Below are 26,129 nucleotides of genomic sequence, written 5' to 3' on the forward strand. Positions count from 1 at the left end.
GAGAATCCAAACTTAAATTCATGTTTTAATTCTAAAACAAAGTCGATTAAAATAAACATTTAGTTTAGATATCTCAATAACAATAATTTTAATCAATTTAGAAGTCAGAGAAAATTAAGGCAAAAAGATTGGCACATTTACCTATTTCAATTCTGGAAAATACACCATGGATGTAATCGAGTTTTCGAGGGTCGAACCAACTGCAAATTGATGATTGTTACACCTTTGGGCATAAACAAATCATGTGAAGAAAATACCTGCATTGCTAGCCAAAACATAAAATACACAAAATACATATAGTTTCAACAGCTTTGGCCAAATGAAAATATATTAGAAGTACTTTATGATTTGTTATAATACTAATTTATAGTTGGTGAGTGATTTCCTGAAATTCCCATTGGGACAAAAGTATTCACCATATAAATTAAAATTCTGATTTTCAAAACAATCATTTAGAACAGTATTAAATAATTCGTTTTGTTGGATATTCAATGATTTTGAAAATATTAAATTAGACACAAGAGTACGTCGTTATTAACATTAAACAATAAAGTTCTCGAAAGAGGAAACATGATTATTCAGTTATTCGATAGAGACCAAAATGATCAATTAGTAAATTCATATCACTTTCCAATTTTTGTCTCAAAAGACGATGATCATCATAATCATAATTGATGACCAAACAAAATATTGGTTTGAGCAAAATAAACCAATACATTCTTTTCAACCAAAATTTAATCAGTGTTGCTCAATAAAAGTCATTAATATTGAGAATTTGCATAAGATAAGAACAAATAGGATCAATTAAACATGCCAAATAATTGATACCATTAAATGTGCACAAATTACTGAAAACAATATTTCAGAACATATGTAGTTTTCGAAATTCCAAAACTCAGCAGTACTACTTTGGTTTGCAAATTCACTCAAACATCAATTATCGTTAGATTGTCAAGAAAATTTTCAGGTAAGATCTAGACACATATAGTTACTATTTCACAAAATTTCATGGTTTTTAAATTTTTACAAGTGACCCAAAAAATGAAATCGAAAAGTGACGTGCTGTAGAAACTACAGAAAATCTGCAGTACATACCTAAGATTAAAATTCACTTAAAAAGACTTTTTCATCCAATGTATATGAAAATTTTCAGAAACGGAGTAAACATATTGATCTGACATATTCCAAAATTTCATAATTTTTAAGGTTTAACTAGTGTACTAAAAGCAAATTCGAAATAGGATGTGCCGCAGAAATGGAAAACATTCTGCAGTACATACCGAGACTAAATAATTCACCAAAAATTTAATCTTCCTCCAATGTACATGAAAAGTTTCAGAAATGAATTAGACATATAAATTTACTGTCACCCAAAATTCCATAATTTTTTCGATTTTACAAGTGGGTTAAAATAAAATCGAAATGGAATGTGCTGCAGAAAGCGCATAAATTCTGCTGTACGGTCTCGAGATTAATAATTCACCAATAATTCATTTTCAAACCAATGCTCGTGAAAATTTCCAGATTTAAAATAAACATCTCAATGTATATCATACTAAAATTTCATGAATTTATGAATTACATTGATATATCAAAATAATATCACAAACAGATTATGTTGTAGAAGCCTACAGAATTCCAGCAACATAGTGGTATCACCTTTAACATTTTACCATAAATTCATTTCTTGTCCATGTTGGTAATCCTGACACTGCGTTGGTAATATTGTTAGCTTAATTCTTATGTAATTCTTACATGGACATGTATACGAGAAGCAAATTAGCCAATATGCAAAGTAACAGTTTCGATGCGTGCGTAATATGCAGCAAGTTTACAACAAACTCATCCAGGACTGCGGAAGCAATAGACCAGGATCATTCAAGTGTTTTCATTACTCTAATTAGATGTGCTTCTCTGCATAAATGTAACAAACCCAACTCAAAGAATACCATGTAATTATTCATCATGCAATTGATTTTAAAAGAAATTGCAGATGAATTGGTTAGAGTATAGCGGAAGCATTAATTTAACCAGAATCAAATATATGCATATTCCTTTAGTGAAAATAAAGAACCCTAGCCACGTTGGGTAGCTCTGATACCACATGTAAGAATTACATAAGAATTAAGCTCACAATATTACCAACGCAGTGTTAGGATTACCAACATGAACAAATAGATCAGTAACAACCAAATCATAATATCACATTAGTCGCAAGGATGACATACCTCATGGAGTCGCCATTTAATGAATAACAGAAGTAGTCTTCTACTTCCAGCACACTGCAACGATCTCTACTATCGAATAGGGTTTAGTTTTGAGAATCTAATTGTGTGCAAGCAGGAACTTCTTCAGCAGATATATATATATATATATATATATATATATATATATATATATATATATATATGTATGTATGTATGTATGTATGTATATGTATATGTATATATCTTCACATTAGCATATTAGAGTTTCACTCGAACCAGCCTATTATCAGTAAGAGTGATAATCTCTATCTCTTCAATAAGATTAAGTTCCATTGTGACTCTATATATCAATAATTACTTAATAAGAGTTTCAATTAGTTAGTTACACAATTATTAATCTCCACGATTCTTATCATGTAAAGGATCTTAGACTCCTTAAGTCCCACACAACTCGTACAACAAGTTACTTGTAACTCAAGCAGTCCAGCTCGTTGTCATTCAAATAAAGTTTTACAGCAACAACACTTTGCTTCTTGCTCTTCCATTTCATCAAATTCGCTCCAACTAATGTACATACACGGTGATAGATTTCCGATCAATTTGACACCACCCAGTAACCTAATGTATGACTATTTCTAATTTTTCTCATCATGATTCCACGACCAAATGGAACCCTTGAGTAACGTAGAATATGATTAGGTTTTTCAGGGTTTGAAGGGAATGAGTGAGTCATGATTGTTGTGAACTAGAGTTTGGCATGATTGTTGGGTGAGAAGAGTTTTTTGTTTACAATTTTTTTTTGCTTTGTTTTTTGGAATAATAGTTATTATCTTTTCATATGAGAGCGTAATTGGAGTTTAAAATGATACAAACACAAAGAATGATTGAATGGTATTTGTGAACGAGGAAAAAGTAGAAGTATGCAGCTAGGTGAGACCGGACCATTTAGATAGGGCCGTCTTTAAAATTTTAGTGGACCTCTATGAAATTAATAAAAGGGCCCCTATTAAGATAGTTTTTTTTTTTTTTTTTTAAAAGTAGGACAATGTATTGACGTTAGAAAGTAATCATTTAAATCAAAACAAAATTTACCACTAATTGCAAGTTCAAAAATGTCACTAATAATAAATAAAAAGAGCTACAAACATAACGTTCACTAAATAATCAAAAGCAATTTAATCTTAGACAACCAAACAAGAAAAAAAAATTTCAAAAACTCGAACTTTAAAGTTTCACTTGAATATATAATATTATTATATAATAAAATTGAAAAAAAAAAAACCCTTTTTTTTTAAGTGTTATTATTGCCATTAAAGTATCTCATTGTACTCCAAATTTTTATATTTAAAAAGGAAAAAAAAAATTAAAGCTTATAAGGAGTGCACTATGAGATTTTAAAGTGCTAACAAAAACAATTTTTAAATATAGAACATTGTTTCATATAAATAAATAAATATTTATTTATTTAGTACAATGACATATTTTACACTAAGGGGAGGGGAAGTTCGGTTAAGCTACACAATGAGCACCTTAATTTGGTATCAGATTCGCCATCCACGAGATTTGAACCTAAGACCTGTCACTTACAAGTGAAGAGGAATACCACCAAACCATAGTATTAAGTGGCTATTACATATAAATATTAGGTGACAAAAATTTTGGGAGCCCTTTCAAATTTGGGACCATGTGCGACTACACCCTTCACTTCCCCTCAACGCCCCCTCTGCATTTAGATTTCTATATGGGTAGTCTTAATAGGAATAGCTCTACCCTTCCTGACATGTGCAACCAGATAGCTCTAATTGTTCATCAAAGAAGAGATGGGTGTACCTAATGAAGTTAGGGTTTGATGACAAAAAGTAATTAAGGTTTTACATAAGGTGGAAATTCTCTCAAGCACATCATTTCTGAGGAGTGAATATTTGAGATTTAACTAGTTTCAATCGTTCTCTCGTAAATTTTTTTTTTTAAAGGATAATGTTAGGGAGACTAAATTTAAACCAAATGTGTAAATTAAATGATGTGTCACCAATAAGAAACAAGCACGTTAATCAACACTTAGTTAATAAACCAATCATCAACAACCACATATGTGGATGCAAATTTTTGCCTTCTCCTTCTTTGACAAAATTGCACCTACAAAACAATCAACACCTTTGGTCAAGGCCAAGAGCCTCACACGCCCACGATGAATTTTTTTTTGGGGGGGGGGGGTGGTGTTTAACCTCCAATGCCAAAGTTAGAATTTAGAGATAAAAGTGTTTGGAGAGTTTTTGGGAGTTTTGCAAGAGTGTGTAACTTAGCTTTTTAGAGAAAATGGGGTCCAATTTATAGAGCATGGCCGGCCCTCTTTGGGAGAGAGAGTGGCCGGCCTTTGGGTGTTTTTTTGGGGTGTAATGGGTGAGTTATTTGGAAATTAATGGATTAATTAGGTAATAAATCCATTAATTGGCCAATTAACTCAATTTATATGGAATGTTTTGAAGGTTATGGAGTAAATACCTTGTAGGGAATATAAGATGAGGATGGATGAAATAATTTTGAATTTGTTACCTATTTTGGGCACTTTTGGCTTGGTTGAGAGATGCTTGCTCGTTGCTCGCGCGTAGGAAACCTGGTGTGCCTCAAGGGTAATTTTTGTTCTCTTCTATCTAAAAATCCACGTGTCGCCTTGTGATTATTTTTGGCTCCACAACATCATATGGTTTGTAAATTTGGTTTATGCTCACCATAATAACCATGGTGTATGCTCACCATAATAACCATGGTGTATGCTCACCATACACCTAATCAATTGACACGTGTCATTTCACCTAACTCTAGTTAACTTTCACATTAAATGTTAGTTTTTCAATTTTAAAAAAAAAAATTAACCAAGATTAAATGAAATAACACGTGTCAATTGATTAGATTTATAGTGAGCATATATCATAATTTATGATGGTGAGCAAAAATGCTCCCAAAAATTTTTGTCTCTCTAGTATTACCCAAAAAAATATATATATATATATATATATATATATATATATATATATTACATAAGGTGTTTGAATATACAAACAAAAAACAAAATGACAACTGGCCTAACCCATTCCGAACATATTCACATTATATTACCATACAATTTTCAATATTAACATCTAACTGTGTCACTATCGCTTACTAGTACAAGAATGTCGATTGATGCCTGACAAAACGTTAGGAGAGAGCCCTTTGTTGTGATCTCCAACAAAAAACACAACTCTTAAAAAATAAGATGTATCTCATAAAATGAAAAAAAAAAATAAAGAGAAAAATACAAAGGACATAAGCGTATAACTAGTCTCTATGACGAGAAATTCTCACATGCATTAATATTTAGTTTCACTGGTGTCATGGGTTCAAAGGTTGCACCACTAGGTGACACCAACACAGTTTGTATGCATACAAACAAGAAATGCATGGCGTCCGTATTAAATTTGTCGGCCCATTCAAAATGTGGCGGAGAGGTTTTCAGTATATAGAGCTATTTACAGTAAACCCTAATCGCATCCCCTTTTCTCTCTCGCACAGAACCTACCAAAACTCTCTTCTCTTCCCTGCTGGCTCCTTCCTTTGGTTGGGGTCGGCGGCATCCCCTTGCCCTTCCTCTTTTCCTTCTCTTCCTTAGTGTTATGCTTGTGACCTGGCCTGCCGCTACCTATTGCTGTCGGATTGTGAGTCGCGGCTTTTTTCTCGGCGTCCTTCGCCGGTTCCCAGCCTTTTTTTTTGTTGTTTTTCCTGTGATTTCCACCATATCTTTTTCTCTTGACAACCTTAATCCCCATCCTACAACCACCCTCCTTCAACCCCCAACATCCATCCTCTTCATTCTTGTCCATGTGCTCTTCTTTCTCACACTCCGTACCTTCCTCAGCCTTTGCTCAAATCCAGTTGCGTCTCTCCTGCTTTGGCATCAGATTTATACCCTCCCTTCATGGCTCCGCACCCAACTGGCATGCCAGAAAATCGGCACCAAGCGTGATGCCGTTTGCCTAAAGCGAGAGTGTTTTAGATGCCCCCTTAGTCCCATCCCTTTCCATTTTATTTTTGTTTTTGGTCTACCTGCAGGAGCTTGCAATGGTGGTGAATATATGGCGGCTCTTCTCTGATGTGGCAATTTTGGTGGCGAAATTTGGCTAGGGATGTCTCCTTGCTATGGGTTGGAGTTTTGTGCTATGATTCCTTTGTCGAATTCAATGCGGAGTTGATTTCCTTAGAGCGTTTGCTCATGTGGCTACCGGCAAAGTGAGCGTCGGTGTTGGTGGTTGTGACGGTGTCTGCTGGATAGGGATTAGGGTCACGGTTTTTCTTTTCTGTTTTGGTCTTCTTGTTGAATGGACTTTTTGGCTATCCCCAATTGGGCTGTTTTTGTGGCTTGTATTGGGCCTTTTCTTATTTATTGAATTTCTTTTTTCTTTTCTTTTTTTAAAGGAGCTATTTGTCGTATTTAAACATACTTGCATGCATACAGTATTCAAAATCGTATTTTTAAGCGTTATTCATGACGTCTTAACTTTGGACATTATCAAAGAGACCTTAATATATCAACATGGAAGCTCATATGTCTGGTTTCTGGTTAAGGAATAATAAGAAGATATAGGGTGCATTCATAGCAAACATTACTCATGAGCGTTTTTGTTAGAAATATTTTTGTAGAATCACATTCAAATTGGTTTTTTTGGATGAGCATTTCTGATGCTTTTATAATTCAATCACTTATCTTAATTTATTTAAAAAAATTAGAAAAACACTTTTAATCCTTATAAAAACACTACTTACATAGTTCAATAGCAATCGTTTACATGATTTTATCCAGAGTGAAAAATCAAGCACAAGTTTATAAAGTATGCAGCCACGTTTAAAGAGAGAGATCCCTTCAAATTAAGCAGCATGAAATTGAGTAACTGAGTACTTTTGGGAATCATCATTGCTGCACTGCATCACGTTGTTGTATATTCCACGTTAATTGAAATAACCCTTATGCACTTTAGTTTCATTTGATCACAATTGTTTATTAACTTAATGCATTCATGGAAATCTACAGACACACACAGAAATTATGTTTTCCTGTGGGTGCATAATATTCAACTACTCTTGATCATTATCTCTAACGGTGACAGCTCAAATTAGTATATGGATATGTATTATATTCATATGAGAGAGGATCCTCACCATGGAGATCCTCCAATCAGATCCGTTCATCGTATATCGTGTAGCTAGTTTTTATCATGTACTGTTTATATTCAATTTTAAATGAAAAAAGTTACAATGATTTTTAACTGTACAATGTACAATGAATGGATGTGATTTGAGAGTCCCTAAATACTCACAAAGAGGATCCGGCGAGGATACACCTGGTATTCATATGACCCCGTTAGCTCATACTTTAGTCTAAGTTTTCATATATGTTGCCATTCAGCAACGCATGCCCTATTTTATATTTTAGTCTAACTTTCTTATTTTCCAATACTCTCTCTCCATAACCATCTCACAGTTCCAACCTATAAAACAAAACAAAATTGATCACTTGCACCAGATAAACGCGCACAGACACACACACACACACACACACACACACACACATATATATATATATATACACGTGGTTTAGTGAGTTTGGAATTTATATATAACGAGAAACGAAATAGGTTGCAAGACAAACACAGCTTGGAATTTATGTTCTAACGTGAAGTCGCCAACTTTAGCATATAAATGGCGGAGGTTTTATGTATCGCAAAAGCTGAGCAGACAATCTTGTTCTTAGGTTGCCAGACTACTCATGTTAAAAGTTCAATGTGCGTCTCCAACATAAATGTAAGCATGAGAATCCACTTGTAAGCATATTCGTATGCTAAAGTGCTTTAAGGAATCACATGATATATATTCTCCTATTTAAGATTACCACTATATGTAATATATATGACATATATTGCTTTGAGTGGAGTATCGATAGATTTCATCGAATACAAAAATACAACCACTTTCCCCATCAACGTCTTGCATGTCGAAGATTATTGATGTTTACCAACTTCAAACATAAATAAAGCTCTACTAGTTTAAACAACTTATCCTTCAATACCGACCTTATGAAGGCCTTGATTATATATCTCCTTCAAATAGTACTATTTTAGTGTGACGGACAAATGTAGCCTCGTGCTTTGAACGTCAGGCATTGTATAAACCATGCATTAAGAGGGTTATTATATAAAATGACAATATATTTATGCTTTTGAGGATCTGTCTATTGTTTATTTGTTCTGGCTAGCTCCTGATAATTATCTAGCTAATGTGAGTATAAGCAACTTGTTGCTCTGCAAGTTGCAAGTAAGCGTGTGATTAATTTACAGATATAGGGATATTATCTGTATACTTCATATCTGCAATGTATCCCCGTTCCTATCTAATAGGGATTATACAGAAACTTCAACAGAGAAGTGTTTTTGTCAAAGGAAACCGTCTTAAGAACTTGTGGTCGTCTACATCAAATGTCACCTAAGATGGTATGAAAATGTGGTATAAAAACATGGTATGAATAGTATTACTCGTCTCAAGCTGGATACCTAAATGGATGACTCCTTAATTACTTTTTTTTAATTTGTATAAATTTATTAAGAAGCTTTGGGAAGCACAAACTTCTTAAGGCTATGTCTAGGTTAAGGATTTTCAAGTACCAAGGAATTGAAACCAGATTACTGGAATGGATTATAAAAAATGTTAGATAGGAGTGATTATATTACCAAAATCGCATATGAGCATTACAAAAACGTGTAAAAAGGATTTGTAAATGACTTTCTTTGCAAATTCCTTTTCCATGCCTTTGTAATGGTCATATGGTGTTTTTTAATCTCTCTCATCTTACATTTTATGTTCATTTCCTTGCTAATTTGGCCTCAATCCTTTAAGATTTGAAAGTATCTCACCCAAGTATATAATTAAAGAAATAATTTAATAATTAATCAGGAGTTTAACTTGCTTAATTAGGTTTTATATTTTTTACAAATTTGTAGCGATGAGAGCGATCTTCTAAAATGCCGAATTAACAAAGTTAATCAAGGAAGTTAGGGCAATGACCATTGGTAATGTAACTTATGTTGAGCATGTAGACACCAGCACATATAAATCCAATGAGAAGTCACCGTTGAGTTAAGTTAATAAACAAAGAAAAAAGGACCAAGGGTTTTCTCAACGGGCATTCTAGTTTTCGTTTTTACTTACTAATTTGTCAAGGTGTTTCTTATTTATATATCATTAATGTTTCATGAAAACAATGCAAGAAAACACATACCCAAGTCACAGATCCTACAAGATTTACTTCAGACAGTCTTACAATGTAGTTACATATGTGTGTGTGTGTGTGTATCTGCTCCAAAGAAAATCATTCTAAAACAAGCATAAATTAAAGAAAGGGTAAGTGAAAAATCTGGTGGATCCATTACGAACCCCCTAAATTTCAGGGACTTCTGCTACTTTATGAACGTAGTAATATAATTGCTAGGTAGCTAGCTGTTTAAAGCTGAAACCTCAAACCAATCCATATATTTAAAGAAAAAAGTAAAGAGTAGTGTATTCCATAATCATGATAAACTCAGAAGACTATTTCCATGAATCCAAGAGACCGATCGAAAATCCATTGAAACAAAAGACATAAGGAAAAGAAGAGGAGGAACAAGACGAAGAACAAAAACAACAAAGGGGTTCAGAAAAGAAAAATAAATAAAAATTAAACATGAGAAGTGGTACTAGGTAGAACCAACAAGACCAAATTAAGTTGCAAAACATGGGCGTGATGTTAACGATGATAGCTAGTCCATGAAATTTGCTAACCTTTTATCTCCAACAAAGCTCATCTCATCCAGTATGCACTTAACCTCCCACAACGCACGCAGAAGCAGCTTCGAATCTAAATTGATTAAGGTTCTAAAAGTAAACATCGATGATGATCCCACAGAAAATCAGAATGGTGGACGACCTCCTGAGTTATTTCCATTTCCAGCCCACCCATCGATTGGCAACTGAACATTCTGCATATTCAATGGCAAATTGAAGAATGGAAGCCCCGAGGACGGGTCAGGAAAAGGGTTGTTTCCAACACTACCACCACCGCCGCCGCCGCCACTTCCCCCGGATCCCTGTGGGACCTGTACTTGCAACTGTTCCTCTTCATCCAAAGGCAGCCTCTCATAAGCAACATTAGTAAAGGATGAGGCGATCACAATAACCGGCCCTGCCGCGGTCAACTCCCCGACAACGCTGCCCCCGACAACCTGCCCCTGCCCGCCGGCCAAGAATATGGTCAAGCTTGTGGCCCCGGGTGGGGCAGGAGGTGGTAAAAATGACCCTGAAAGGGATAAAATCTCAAACCGTCCATGAAGTGTTACTACGGCCCCTGCTGCGGCCGGCTGCCGCAAGGTCACATTAGTGACGGTGCCACTTCCGCTCAAAATACAGATCCCCCGCTGGCGGCGCCTAGCATACGTGGCGACGCAGTCAAAGACGTCGCAGCCGTTGCCTACCTCCAGAATATGTGCTCTGAGAGTGTTTGCACTCTCTCTTGTGATGATGACTGGTGGTTTTGGCTTGTTTTTGGATCCAGGTGGACGGCCTCGAGGACGACGAGCCACGATGTCTCCTGACCCGCCGTTGATGCCTCCGAGGTCGAGGCCACCCTGATGATGGTCATCTCCTAAGAACTGGCCCGTTGACCTTTTGACTACTGCATCGTCTTCAGAATCGGTTTGCTGTTGTTGTTGTTGTTGTTGGAGGTGCAAGTCTTGCCTGTGAAGCTGGTGAACGTAGCGAGGAACTGAGCCTAAATCCAAACCGGCCATGGGCACATCAAAAGAAAAACAGAAAACAAGGAAGAAAATATTAAAATTGTTTTTTTATATAAAATTAATTTATGAAACTGGGAAGCAAATTAAAAACTGTTTGTGGTTTTTCTGCTTTTGTTTATTTTATGAAAGTGGGAAAATTTTAAAATAAGAACGGAAACAAGAAGGGATATATGGAGAGGATAGCTAGGGTGTGCTCCGGCACTCGATGTTTTTAAAGAAAATAAACACAACGACAACAGCAACTAGGAAGATCGAGTGCAGAGAAAGGGAAGGGGAAGAAGAGGATGGATGAAAGGTGCTGTGTGGGGTTGGGGGCGACCAAAAGCTTAAATATACTACTAAAATATTGATTTCTTATTGTGAGGAAGAGGGGTATGGTTGCAACTATGACTCTCAACCTTAGAGAGTGGAGTAGACGCTATCTTCAAAAAAATTATAGAAATGAATTATGATCTTATTCATTTTGAATACGATATATTAATATAAGAGATAAGAGATTTGTACTAAATTACACAACGAGTCAGTTATAATATTTTAGTTTTGAATTTGCCTTTTACGAGAATGCAATCTAACTTTCACTTACAAGCGGAGTGAAAAACTACTAAATCCTATTACTAATTAAGTACTGGTTTAGTATTGAGGTACTTTTATAAAAAGTGGGTATAACAAAAAACTGAGCTCAAAAAGGTGTTTGGTAAACACTTAAAAACAATTTATTTTCACTATTTTGGGCGAAAAAAAAAACTGAAAACGTGAAGCAGCTCTCATAGCACAGCAGAAGCTGTTTTTTTTTTTCAAAGTACAGCAATACCAAACCAGCCCTAAGTGTCATCATTGGTCTCACTTTTTTTTATTTGAGTTTAGATTTTATAATTTTTACAATATACGTTAATTTAGGGTTTAGGGTTTGAATAGGATCATAAAACATTTTTTATTTATTGAGCAACAGAGCCTAAAACCATATATATAGTTTTTTTTTTTTTTTTTTTGGACACAAGGACCAATTGTTAACAAAGGTTTTTTGTTTTTTTAACTAACATTATTTGGAGGTGGGAGATTTTAGTTAAGCCAGTAATATGGTAGTGGTAGCGACTTGTTAACACAATTAACACACAACAACAATCAAAATAGGATATGAAATAATGAGTAGTTTCTGATCATTAACTTATGGTACATATGAACTAATTGTGTAGGCAATTACCCATAAATTTACAATTTCAATCATATATGCACAAATATAAATTAAACCCAAAACTCATATGTAAGAGAATTAGTTATATGACTTGAACTCAACTTCTTAGTTTTGTCATATAAAAAAACCTTCTTAGTTGTAAATCTAAGTAAACTTTTATGGTCCTGGCAAGATTGATTTAGTCAGACATTTCTCCATTATATATACGAAGCTTATTTTCGCAATAGTAGGATTATAGGGTTTAGACTTAAAGTATAACGTCAAACTGTGTTTGGGTAAGAAATTTTTAAGTCCCAATAAATTGAGGTTAAGTTCTGAAGGAATGAACTACAATATGTTATATATGAGGGATTTGACACAACCAAAAAAAAAAACACTTTGCGCGACGAAATAAGTTTGTTGTGCAAAGTACAATTTCGTCCCGCAAAACCTTGTGCGATGAAAGTTTGGTCGCACATAATTTGTCTCGCAAAGCTTGTGACGATAGAGTTTGCGCCATGAAAATTAATCTTCTTTGCGCAAAGTAGCTTTGTACGACAAAGATTAACATCGCACAAAGCTTTGCGCGACGAAATATTTTAATTTTAAAATTTTTGTTTTTAAATTTTTTTAATTAAAATAAATTAATTTAATATTTTGGGCCATGAAATATTTTGTCGCGCAAGGTTTTTGACTTTTTGTTTTATTATTTCTCTTATATTAATTGTTTACGCAATGAAATATTTGGTAGCACAAGATTTTTCGAATTTTTACTTTTTAAATTTAATTTAATTGTCTATTTTATTTTTTTAATTACTTTAATTTAAATTGACATAAAATAAAATTACATATGAAAACTAGTGATCAATTATCCAATATATATAATATATTCAAAATGTACACATAAATTAATAAAGTACAATAATAAAATCCTAATACAAGTCTATTGTGGTGGTAGTGGCGGGGGATATGTTTCAATAACGTCCCAATCCTCAACTTTAGCCGTCAAAGTCTCGACAATTCCCTACAAAAAAAAAATATGGTCAAATAACAGAAAAATAACAAAAAATTGGCATAATCTCCCCTAAAATTGGTATACCCCAAATCCAACCCCAAACTCCACTCCTCATCTTATACTCGACCTCAAACCCCGCACCAAACTCAAAACTAACTCCAAATACACATATTAATGAAAAAAATTATATAATTTGTTGAGAATATACCTTTTGGAAAGATTGAGAGTGAGTGAGAATGAGAGGGAGGAGTGAGTGTGAGAGAATTAGAGGAGATAGTGAGAGAGAGAATAGAGAGTGAGTGAGAGTGAGAGATAGTGAAGAGAGAGAAGAGAGATTAAGTGAGTGTGAGAGAGAGGATTGGATTTGGGGAGAGGGAAACAAAGAGGAGAAGTAAGAGTAGAGAAAGACATTGAGAAAATGGTGGAGGAGTTATTTTGATTTTAAAGCCGTCTCACTTTGCACTACAAAATATTGGTCACGCAAAGTCTTTAAAAAAATTTTAAAAAAAATTTCCCGCGTCCCATTTTTGGTGCCCACCCAAATTTTTAGAGCCTTGCACAACGAAGTGTTGGTCGCACAAAGTCTTTAAAAAAAAAAAAATTTAATTTCCCACATCCCATTTTTTGTGTCCGCTCAAATTTTTTGAGTTTTGCTCTACGAAAAATTGGTCACACAAAGTCTTAAAAAAAATTTCCCGCGTCCCATTTTTGGTGCCCGCCCAAATTTTCAGAGTTTTGTGCGACCAAGTGTTTAGTCGTACAAAGTTTTACACGACGAAAAATTGGTAGCTCAAAGTCTTAAAAAAATTTCCGGCGTCCCATTTTTGACTCCCATCCAAATTTAAGGATTCTGCACCACAAAATATTGGTTCGTCACGCAAAATTTATAAAAATAATTTTATTTTACAATTTAAAATATATATATAAATTAAAATAAATAAGGTTTAGGCGACCATATGTGCACTCGTCGTGCAAAGAAAATAATAAATAAAATAATTTAGTTTAACAATATAAATATAAAAATAAATAAATAAAATAAGTAAATAATTTAGGATATTCGTCGCGCAAATTTTTTATAAAATAATAAAAACTTATGAAAACAACTATATTTTTAAATTATAATATAATATAAATTAAATAAATAAATTGGTTTGCGCGACGCATGTATACAACTACACTTATATGAATAAACGAAAAATTACAATTTAACGGTTATTCAAACTCCGATTTTGATATTTTTTTACAGCTACACTCATTGACCCTATATGAATACAATAAATGAATTAGATCTTCAATTTAAAATATTTACACTAATGGATAGCACAAAATCTTATGTTATACTTAATGAAAGTATAAATAAACTCTAAGTGTTAGTGAATATATTGTTTTGATGGGATACACATTCTACGAAGCTAGTTTCAATGATCCAACCGTTAAACTTGTTTGTATATACTTCAAGACCGCGTACACCAAAAATCGTAAAAAACAAACATTCAGAGATCAAGTAATGGGATAAAAGTTTTTGACAGTTATAAACGAAAAATCATGATTTAACGATTATTTTAACTCCGATTTTGATGATTTTTTTATAGCTACACTCCTTGACTCTATATGAATACAATGAATGAACTTGATCTTTAATTTAAAATATTTACACTAGTGAATACCACAAAATCTTATGTTATACTTAATGAAAGTATAAATAAACTCTTAAGTGTTAGTGAATCTATTGTTTTGATAGGATACGCATTCTACGAAACTAGTTTTAAAGATCCAACCGTCAAACTTGTTTGTATATACTTTAAGAACACATACACCAAAAATCGCAAAAAATAAACATTCAAAGATCAAGTAATGGGACAAAACTTTTCGACGGTTATAAACGAAAAATCATGATTTAACGGTTATTTTAACTTCGATTTTGATGATTTTTTACAGCTACACTCCTTGACCCTATATGAACACAATGACTGAATTCGATCTTCAATTTAAAATATTTACATTAGTGGATACCATAAAATCTTATGTTATACTTAATGAAAGTATAAATAAACTCTTAAGTGTTAGTGAATCTATTGTTTTGATGGGATATGCATTCTACGAAAATAGTTTCAACGATCCAACCATCAAACTTGTTTGTATATACTTTGAGATCATATACACCAAAAATCGCAAAAAATAAACATTCAAAGATCAAGGAATGGGACGAAACTTTTTGATGGTTATAAACAAAAAATCATGATTTAACGGTTATTTCAACTCCGATTTTGATGATTTTTCACAGCTATACTCCTTGACCCTATATGAATATAATGAACTAATTTCATCGTCAATTTAAAATATATTTTTCTAACAAAAATCCAATCCAAACTACAATAATATATTTTTCTAACCAAAACCCGATTCGAACTACAATAATAAATTTAAAGCTACTTAATAAATATATATACCTTTCAATTTCTTAAGTGTTATATGTACAAAATAAAAAACGAAAATAAATTGGTTTAGGTGACGAAATATTTGACTTATGTCGCGCAAAGATTTTAAAAAAAAATTATTTTATTTATTTTTGTAAAGACTTTGCATGACGAAGTTTAAAGTTTCGTTGCGCAAAGTGACTTTGCGCGACGATGTGTTTTTCGTTGCGCAAAATTTCGTCGTGCAAAGTCAGACGATGTGTGTTTCGTCATACAAGAGTTTTTTTTACTAGTGTGAAATGCTCTTCATGACCATTAGGAAAACATGTAGAAGAGGATTTAATTTGTAAATGACTCCTCCTAAGACCATCTCCAACCCTTGGGGATAAAACTTAAAAAATTAACTAGAAAATTTTAAGCCATAAGCCAAAAATTGTTTTTTTCCTCCAACCCTTGTGGCTTAAAATTTTAGTCCGTGATGATTAAATAATGATTTTAGCCTAACTTTTTGTTTTTAGTAACTTTTTTTGAAAATAAAATTTATGTAGATTATCTTAATTTATTTTAATGAACATTTTAGTCTAAACATATTTAATTTCTGATAAGTAATTAAAAATCATACAAATACATAGGTATTTATAAAGTTTTAAGTTAAATTTGATTTAAATTATTTTAGACGTTAGATTTAATTTTTGGCCGTCAAATCTTTCTTTTACTATTAGATATGATCTTATTTGATCATAACCGTTAGATTATAAGTAAAAAACAAAACAAAAAAATTGAAATATGACAGTTTGGTGGGTCCAGAATAATATAAGCCAAGCTTAAATCCTTGTGGGAATCTAGCCTAAAGATATATTTTCTCCCCATGACTTATTTTAGCCCATGGTTTGAGATGGTTTGGAGGGTTTTAAGGCTTATGTTTTAAGCTTTACCCCATGAGTTGGAGATAAAGTAGGGATTTACAATTCCCTCTTACATGCCTTTGTAAGACTCATTAATTCCATTTGAATCCATCCTATTTAATATCTCGTGCTACATTTCTTAATTAATACACAGCCTCAAGAATATATACAGTAATTAAAAACAATAAATGAAACATTAAACAATTTTGAAGCGAGTACAACACGATGTTAACAAATTCCTTGATTCGAACCACTTTTTGAATTACATGGACTTTTTTTGAGGTGAAACAATAGTGAACTGATAGTTTTATGATACTAAAATCAATAACTTGCAAGTTTTTTTTATTTTATTTGAGTGATCGAAATCATGAACAGAATTTGAACTTGAATGAACAGAGAGAACATATTATTTTAGCAAACTTGACCAAATTGAAATATGCTATCCTGTAAACATTTTGGTTAGGAATAATAACGCATAAGTTTTTATAAGGTGATCATGAAATTCTTAGATAAATAAAGTGATATTAATCAACTGTATGAGCATTATAGTATAGTTGTGCATAAATATTTGAAAGAGATGTGGCACCAAGAAAAATATTTAAATTGGATGGGGTGAGTTGGGGACAAATTAAGGATCTAAAAGGAGCGTGGGGGAAGTAGTGTATTTTAAATGTTGGTTAAATTGCCGTTTTACTTCTAAACAATCATTTTAGTGGAAGTTGATTTCCCAAACTCAATTTTTTTTTTTTTTTTTTTTTTTTTTTTTTGTAAATTAAGATCCTAAAATACGAAAAATTAGCCAATTCGCCCCTTATTGTTAGACTCCATCCACATTTCTGTCAAATTGAAGGGCAAAATTGTTTTTTCGTTGCCCATTCTTACATGCCACCTATCTCCACCAATAAAAATAGGACACATGGACTAGAATAATTATAAAACTTGTGAAACAAAGCGAATTCTATTTTGACAAAAAAAATTAAATATCTGTACCTTTTTAAAACTGGATTCAAATTACCACAATAATGAAATCTATAACATTTTTAATTATAAAAACTGGCATACTAACAATAAATTGGATGTAATCTAACAGTAGGGGTAAATCGACTATTCTTAAATAGTTTAAGTCCTTAAATTTTCATAATTTTTCAAAAATAATAATTTAGAAAGTCAATTTCAAATAGGATGATAGTTGCCACTTAGTACTACGGTCTAGTGGTGTTCATATTCACTTGTAAGTGAGAGGTTTTCGGTTCGATTCTCAGCAAAGGCAAATTTGAACCACATTATTGATAGCTCATTATGAGGCGAAGCTCATCTCCTCTGTTTTAGTAAATAATATCGTTTGTTTAAAAAAATGATAGTTTGGAGGATTAAAAGTTTGATCTAATGATATACATAAACATTTGAGTAAAAGAAGCAACCTTAAAAGGGGGAAAGGGGGCAAAGGGGGAGGGGGGAAAGTGTTACATGATGGATCGCATCGCTGCTGAAGATGTTGGCCATGGTTAGGGTTTCTCTGGTTGTAACAAATAACCATGGTTAACTTTGAAAGTTGACCAGGTTGAGTTAACTTGAAACGTGAGGGGGAAGACAAATTGAAATTGTTATTAAAAAACAAAAAACGAGGGATGAAATGGGCAAGTGGGAGATGGTGCTGCGGCGGATTGGTCCCACTTTTGTCCTCTTCCTCAAGCTGGACGGCCCCTTCTCCCTCTCTCTCAACCCACTCTCTCAACCCAGCCATCCTTGCTTGACTGAATGGACCTTAAGCTTTGATTAAACAATAAAATTATAACAACGACCAATTATATCATTGAACGCATCGAATTAAATGGTTCAAGCATGAAACTTTGCATTAATGTACTTGTAATGTGGGAGAGTGAAGATCAAACGCGTGCATCGAGCTTTGTAGCGTGAAATTGGCGAAATATTTATCATCATCTCATGTAAAGATCAAATTAAGCCCACAAGGAAGAGGAAATAAATTGTTGAGAGAGCCGCCCAGCTTGACGTTGTTGTTACGAACAAGTTGGCCAGGTTGCACAGCCAGAAAGATGAATGAACCTCGTATCTACATTTTGTAGTGAGAATTATTTTTTTGAAATTATATATAGAGTTGTAACCCATACCTTGAACACACCCAGCATCGGATTTTTTCTGGTACAATGTTAGCTGAGTGTTCAATTGAAATTCAAAAAAAATAAAAAAATAAAAGATCAAATTAAATTTGGGTTCGCCCTAAATACTCAGGTTAGTAAAATGGGCCCCACCCACAACAGGCGGTAGCAAAATCATATCCAAAGACAAAAAATTGATATAAAAAAAATGATAGTAGCATTCACATATCTATTTTTACATCTTACACATTCGTGTTAATTTTTTATCATTATTCTTCTTTCATTCATCTAATCTAACAACCGAAGACTTAAAAGGTCATGTGAGAAGTAAAAATAAGTGTAAAATTATACTAAAAAAAGGATGTGAAATGTAAAAGAAAAGTTCTTTTTAACAAAATAACAATAATCACTAAAAAAAATTCAAACTACATTAAAGATCTGTACAAGACACAAATCTCAATCAGGAATTGAGCTTGGAAGATTACAATATATCTGCTTCATTTTGACGTTCTCTAATCAAGTAAGTCAATACTACAACTCTAAAATCATTAAATCATTTAGTTCTTGATGCAAGCCACGAACCAAAGCTATTATTATATAAAACTAATGACAACTATAACATCAAATGGATTTAAGCGATATAATAACTTACATGCATTTGTGGAGCTATAATGCATGAATGCTATTTTAAATTTGCGCCTTATTATTAACTCTAGTTTAGTAGTATTGTCTTGAAATTTTTTATTTTTTTAGGAGTTTTATTGTAAGCATTTATTTCATTTGTTTTTTTATGTTTCTCATTTTAGGTGTAAGCCTATACATACAAAGTTCAAACATTATGCAACCATTTGTGTATGTGGCATCTCTGTGGCTTGCTTGAAATCTTGACACGTGACCATTTACTTAACCCCACTTAACAGTATTAACTCTTCAATCTAATTCTGTTATCCCTTAAATAAAAAAATAAAAAAAACAAAATCATATAATACTAAGCATGTTTCTTCTTTTCTTTTCCTCTCCCTGCTATAAATTCTCTTCGTCTTCTTTCCACATTACGCATAATTCAACAAAAAAAAGCTTCTTATGGTTGTGAATTATGGGGTTTTTCGCTCGTGTTATCCCTTAAATATATATAAAATAAAATAAAACAAAATCATAATACTAAGCGTGTCTCTTCGTTTCTTTTCCTCTCCATACTATAAATTCTCTTCGTCTTCTTTCCTCTTCACGCAAAATTCGACAAAGAAAGCTTCTTATGGTTGTGAATTATGGGGTTTTTCGCTTGTAAATTATGAACAATCAAATGTGTCTTCAACACACACACACACACACACACACTCTCTCTCTCTCTCTCTCTCTCTCTCTCTCTCTCTCTCTCTCTCTCTCTCTCTCTCTCTCTCTCTCTCTCTCTCTCTCTCTCTCTCTCACACACACACACACACACTATATTTGTCTATGTACCTAAGGGTTTTTGGTCTCCGTATCCTTATGAGATGTGAAATCTAATATTGTTTAATTTGGGCATAGATCCATCCTTGTATTGGAACCAAATTCGAGCACATCTGTGGGTGGAGGCAAAATCCAGTCAGAATTTTTCATGATCTTTGGTGAGAGGAGAATGGGGTTGATTGGGTTTATGGTTCAATCCGAATAGTACTACCTACATATCTCCGAGAGGGAGAATCAAGCACATACACACTATACTTGTCTATGTAGCTAAGGTTTTTTGTTTTCGTATCCTTATAATATGTGAAATATAATATTGTTTAATTTGATCATAGATATTTTCTTGTGTTGGAACCAAAATCGCGCACATTTGTGGACGGAGGCGAAATCCATTCGAAATTGACCATGATTTTTGGCGAGGGGAAAATGAGGTTGATTGGGTGTGTGGTTGAATTAGAAGAGGATTGCCTACATATCTCCAGGAGGGAGAATCAAACCACGAGTGCAGTTGTAAGAAAGAATGGTGTGATATGCAAGACATCGTGAATCATCCTTGACAAAGTCCTAGGGCAGGTGGTTAAGAAGATAAGTTCTCCATGGATGTGTTTATGTGTAGATGGTGCATCGTGTATGCAAGATGAGCCTTTGTTAGGCGTAGAGAGAATACGTATGTATTAGAGAAGATGAAGAGTCCAAAGAAGATCCTAGATCATAAAAGACTTTCTCCATCATAAAAGACTTCCTTCATCATAAAAGACTTAGTTAAATAAATACCCAGGCCAGGGTATTTATAAAGATCTTAAGAGTTCTTGTAGGGGGAATAATCCCAATTATATCGGAGACAATGTAGGACAAAATCTAGGATAAGATATCCATTTCTCTTACGATTATGATTACATTTCCTAATCCCTAAGATATCCTAATTTGACTTGAATTAGGGCTTCCTTATTTGGGAGACAAGTAATATCTTCAATGGGGTTAAGCTTAGCCTATCGGACTAAGGTCGTCAGACTATGCCATGTGGGTTACTGGCATTCCGGTCATTCTTGCCACCCGAGGTGCCACATTCATGGTTCCAAAAAATCATGGTCCTACACCTTGGATTCATTTTCTTTTAATGTACAAAAGTGAACGCAAGCATCTATCAAAATTAGGAGGAGACAATTGATATGTGATATACATGACCCTATATCTACAATAAACCCATAAAAATAGTAACTGATCAATTAATACTAATGAAGCTTGTTGATGCATAAAATCAGGTAGACTTTGGAACAACGTAAAATATCAAGTTTGTGACCTCCGCATGGTTGCTCTGGTACCTAAGTATAGGTAAATATGTAAAGGGATAGCTAAGGAAAGCAAACACAAAAGATGTACGTGGTTCACCCTAGGTTGGGTTACGTCCACAAGGATAGATAAGTTGTCATTAATAATATAGAGGTTACATGATACAATGGTTTAAGCATAATCATCATTAGTGGGTTCTAATAATGGTTTAAGTACAATAATGACATTAGGGATTAATTGTAAGAGAATATTCTCCTTTTATAATTTAGGAGAATCGTACGCTTTCATCCACGATCGATGTGAGACTTTAAGAGCTTTATTCTAATGTTGACACATGTTGCGTTATAATTGGTCTCCTGGTTGGAGAGAAACTCTTTTGTGCTTCAGCAGAGGTGCCTCAACATGAATGCTTTAGTAGGTCCCTAAAGGTATGAAGTTGACAAGTGCTTGGTAGTTTCAGGATTGGTGAAGTATAGTACAAACAAAGTTGATGTATTCCATAAACATAATTGTATTGTTTCACGGACAAATGGTATATGACTTGGCTGAAACAAATGAAGTAGATAAGCCACACACTAATATTGTCCTTTAGCAAAAAACTATTGAGTAATGTTAGAGATCGCATTTATTTGGGGAAAATATGAGGGAGATTACTTTTTTGTACTACATTGTAATTATGTCATTTGAAGTAGCACGTAATGTGTACACGCCACATCAATTAATAAGTTTATCTAATTGAGGAATATTTTTGCTCACCATCATCAAGTGACGGTGATGCTCACCACCCTATCTATCAATATTGGATGAGTTTTAAATTTTGAGATCTTTGTAGTGTGGACATAAACAAATCTCAAAATTAAATTCATCCAATGGTAATAAGTAGGGTGGTGAGCATTACCACCACTTGAGAGTGGTGAGCAAAAATGCACCATATATGATTGGATGTTAATTTTATAAATCACTTGCCCCATCAGGTGGTACACTAATGTGGTATAATTTTGTGGTCTCCCTAGCATTAATCTTTATTTATAATAGAGGTAAGACAAAAAAAATACTAGTAAATATAATCATACCACATTTTAGTATTGTATGATGTGTATACACTACCTTAATAAATGACGTTATCACATTGAATATTAATTGAATGAGTAATGCTAAGATGATCACATATTTATACTACATTGGTGTACCATTTCAAGTGATGCATACAACTAACATCGAATGAGATAAATTCATCAATGGACATGACATGTACAATCACTTAGCACATCAAATGGTACAAAAATGTGGTTTCCTAACATTTTCCAAGTTGAATACATCACATTACAACATTTAGTCTTAAAATGAAGAAAAATAAATGTAGTCTTCCAAGTATTTTCTAATACTATTAGGTACTTCTTACTCAAACAATAATTTCACTTAGACATAAAAAATGAACCATATTCATCATATATATATATATATTTTTTTTTGAAAGGAAAGCGTTGTATTGATTAAAACAACTCATGGAGAGCTACATATGTCTTGGAGGAGAAGATCTTGAATGAGAGTAGGAGGCTCCTCAATCCAAACTAAATTATTGCTACTAGACAAAGCAAACTTTGCAAGATGGTGGGCAACCCCATTACATAAACAAGAAATATGAATAAAACTCAACATATATAGAGAAGGAGGATGCCAACTGCAACACATCATTCGCGATCAAATCTATTGCCGAAGAGTCTGAATAGGTCTTATTAAGAGCTACTATGGCCTTCATGGAATCACTCTCCACCATGACCTGTTGAAAACCTTGATGTTGCGCCAATTGCAGTTCGTACCTCACAGCAAATAACTCCAGGGGCGGCACAGAAGTGACACCTGGGTATTGCTGCTTCCCTGCAACCAAGAAACACCCTCCAGTCTCGTATCACCACTTCAACACCACCCAGCTTGGTATTGACATTCAACGCCCCATCCGTATTGATTTTGACCAATCCTTGGTTAGGAGGAAACCACTGTGGAGTTCACTAGTATTAAAGAGTGTATTAATAATGTTGTCAGTTTTGTGTGTTTAAATAATATTATGTATACCATTTAGTACTACGACTTAGAGGTGTTTGACTCTACTTGTACGTTTTACATTCGACTCCTATGAAAAACGAGTTCACAAACAATTTATTAGCTTACCTGTTAAGCTTAACCCAGACACCACACTCAATGTAAATATATCGTAACATTATCTCTCCAATTTGGACTATAACGATGTAACAAAAATTGAGAAATAGACAAAGAAATCATCAAACAAAAGGACCACATGTAGTGTTCAAATTTCAAGTGGAAGGCCTTCATATTTATAGGTGAGGTGGTAAATAAAAAAAGACCATGACTTATCCACTTCACATTAAAACAATTATTTAAACAAAAAAAGAAAGAAAGTAAACGACGCAAATAAATTAAGATAATAAAGTTTCTGACTCTAGTATCCACCAATACGAATGCACCTTAAAATTAATTATTGCTATCAATGTAACCATAATAATTAACCTAAATCCTTTCGTACTTGCAAATCCCACATCTCATTATAAATGCCTACACACATGATCATGTATATAAGTGTTTACAAATAAAGTTATTTGAGGGGCACATTTGTAGCTTTGCATTTTATTCCAATGATCCGAGCCACCTAATGTTAGGTCTTTTTTCAAGTTCATATCGATGCAAAAAAATCATTCAAAAACTATTTAATCACTTAATTAAATAATTATCATTTGAGCCTTTTCTTGAGGTACTATGTTTGTATATTTTCTCCTCTACAATGAAATGTATTATTAGTATGTTTGAATCTTTCGAATTCCTTAAAGATGCTAAATGAAAGAAGAATTAGACAACTTGAATTATTACATTTTAAAATTTCCTTGAAGCCCTTGTGGTGGAGGACCCTAATTATGTTGTCCTATTAGAGATGCTCTTAGTAATTGGCTAACTTGCATGGACGAGAGAACTGTAGCTGGACTGTGAGGCTATTTGGTGAATATGTGTACCTAATAATTTGTTCAACCATGTACTTGAGTTTGTACTAGCTAGAAACATGCTCTTAGCAACTAAGGTTCGTACTGGCATTAGAAAGGTATATGTTTAATTGACCGTAACCGTAGCATATCGCCTAAACTTACAATAATGCAGTCCATATATAGGGATTTGTGTGTGTGTGTGTATTATACAAACAGTGAAATGAGTTGGCTGGTTTGACTTGGGACATAGTCAAACATACAAGTAAGATGATAACCATGGCTAGTAGTACCACTAGAGTATCGCACTTTGCTTAAACTTTCATTCCACACATCAACATCCTATCTATGGTCATATTCTCCCCCTCTCCCTTTCTTCATGGGCTCTTTACCCAATACGATCGCATGGAGCATGGAGCATGGAGCATGGAGCATGGAGCATGGAGCATGGTGCAACTAAGAGTTGGCACAGAGAGACGGAGAGAGAGAGGGGGGAAGGGTAGATCACGTGCATTGTCCAAGTCAAAAACGCAGGGCAAGTTAAGGAGCACCGAATAGCTGTCGGCCACGAGGCCATAGTTCTCTCTCTTTCTCTCTCTCTGAATTGGCCTTTCCATTGGGAATTGGTCTCTCTTCCAATCTCCAGCTCCTTGGTCAGATTTTCATCCCTTAAATCCCGGGGGACCTCTTTAAGAAAGAAAGCCCTCCTGCATGTACCATGGCAGTACTCGGTACTCCAGCCACATTTTACCTAACCCCAATACTCCTTTTCTCCCTCACATTCTTTTAACTTTCCTTTTTAACTTCATTCTCTTGCTAAAAAAACCTTCAATCTCTTTTCCTTCTCTTAGTGTAAAATATCGCTTGCTAAAAAAACCTCCAATATCTTTCCTTTTGGACTATATATCAAGAGCTACAAATAAACATATACGCTACACCAAGAAGAAATAACGAGACATGCATCTTCCTATTCAGTTAAGCAGTAAAGCAATACTCCATCAAAGAATGAATAAACTACATATATTCATTGAGTCTCTTAACTTAATAGATTAAGTTTAAGATGATATATAGCAAAAAACCCGATTGAAGTGTTTAGGGAATAGCTCAACTCAATCCCAGAATGGAAGCAAAAGATGTCCATTTTGCTTTTTGCTATAATTTTTTAACCAATTGGGTTTTTTTATTTTCTTTTACTTATTGGTGGGTTTTGTCTCAAACCCTAATGTACCCCTAATGTAATGTACCTGCTACCTGCGCTGCCCGTTAGTTTACGATTGTCGATCTGCTTGCTGATGTGAATGAATGCAAAGTTAAGTTTAATATCCCTGTCAATCAACAGGTGGAAGAGGAAACAGATTGGTTTCAGAAAGAAATGAAGGGTTCATGCCAACAACCGTGTCGTCAGTCATCCTAGGAAAAGCCCCCCGAATTTTAGGTCACGGAGAGAGAGAGAGAGAGAGGTGTTGAGGTTCTGAATCGTATATTAAAAGGTGGTCTGTCTGACTCTGAAATACTCAGGTCAGGCTCGCCTCGCACTCTGTCAATACAAAAGATTTGAGGCTATAACTTTTACTACTTGTAAGTGTACGGTCTACAACCACTACTATATACGACCGAGTGCTGACTACTGACGGAGAGCGTGGCGTGGATAAAGAAGAGCACATGGCTTGAACTTTGATGTCATAAAAAGACAAACCCACGAGGGGAGGGGGTAGT

The 26,129-nt window shown here is 33.9% G+C and overlaps 1 protein-coding gene across 1 annotated transcript; it reads right to left on the reverse strand.

Annotated features, from left to right (window-relative positions):
* Nucleotides 1-9,806: 9,806 nt before the first annotated feature.
* On the reverse strand, nucleotides 9,807-11,376 carry LOC137711731 (Putative AT-hook DNA-binding family protein). Its single transcript, XM_068450987.2, has one exon. The coding sequence runs from the start codon at nucleotides 11,054-11,056 to the stop codon at nucleotides 10,181-10,183; it is 876 nt and encodes a 291-aa protein (XP_068307088.2). The 5' UTR covers nucleotides 11,057-11,376; the 3' UTR covers nucleotides 9,807-10,180.
* Between the last annotated feature and the right edge of the window lie 14,753 nt (nucleotides 11,377-26,129).

Source organism: Pyrus communis, chromosome 6 (genome assembly GCF_041283825.1).
Source record: "Pyrus communis isolate YQ-2024b chromosome 6, ASM4128382v1, whole genome shotgun sequence".
Lineage (NCBI taxonomy): Eukaryota > Viridiplantae > Streptophyta > Magnoliopsida > Rosales > Rosaceae > Pyrus > Pyrus communis.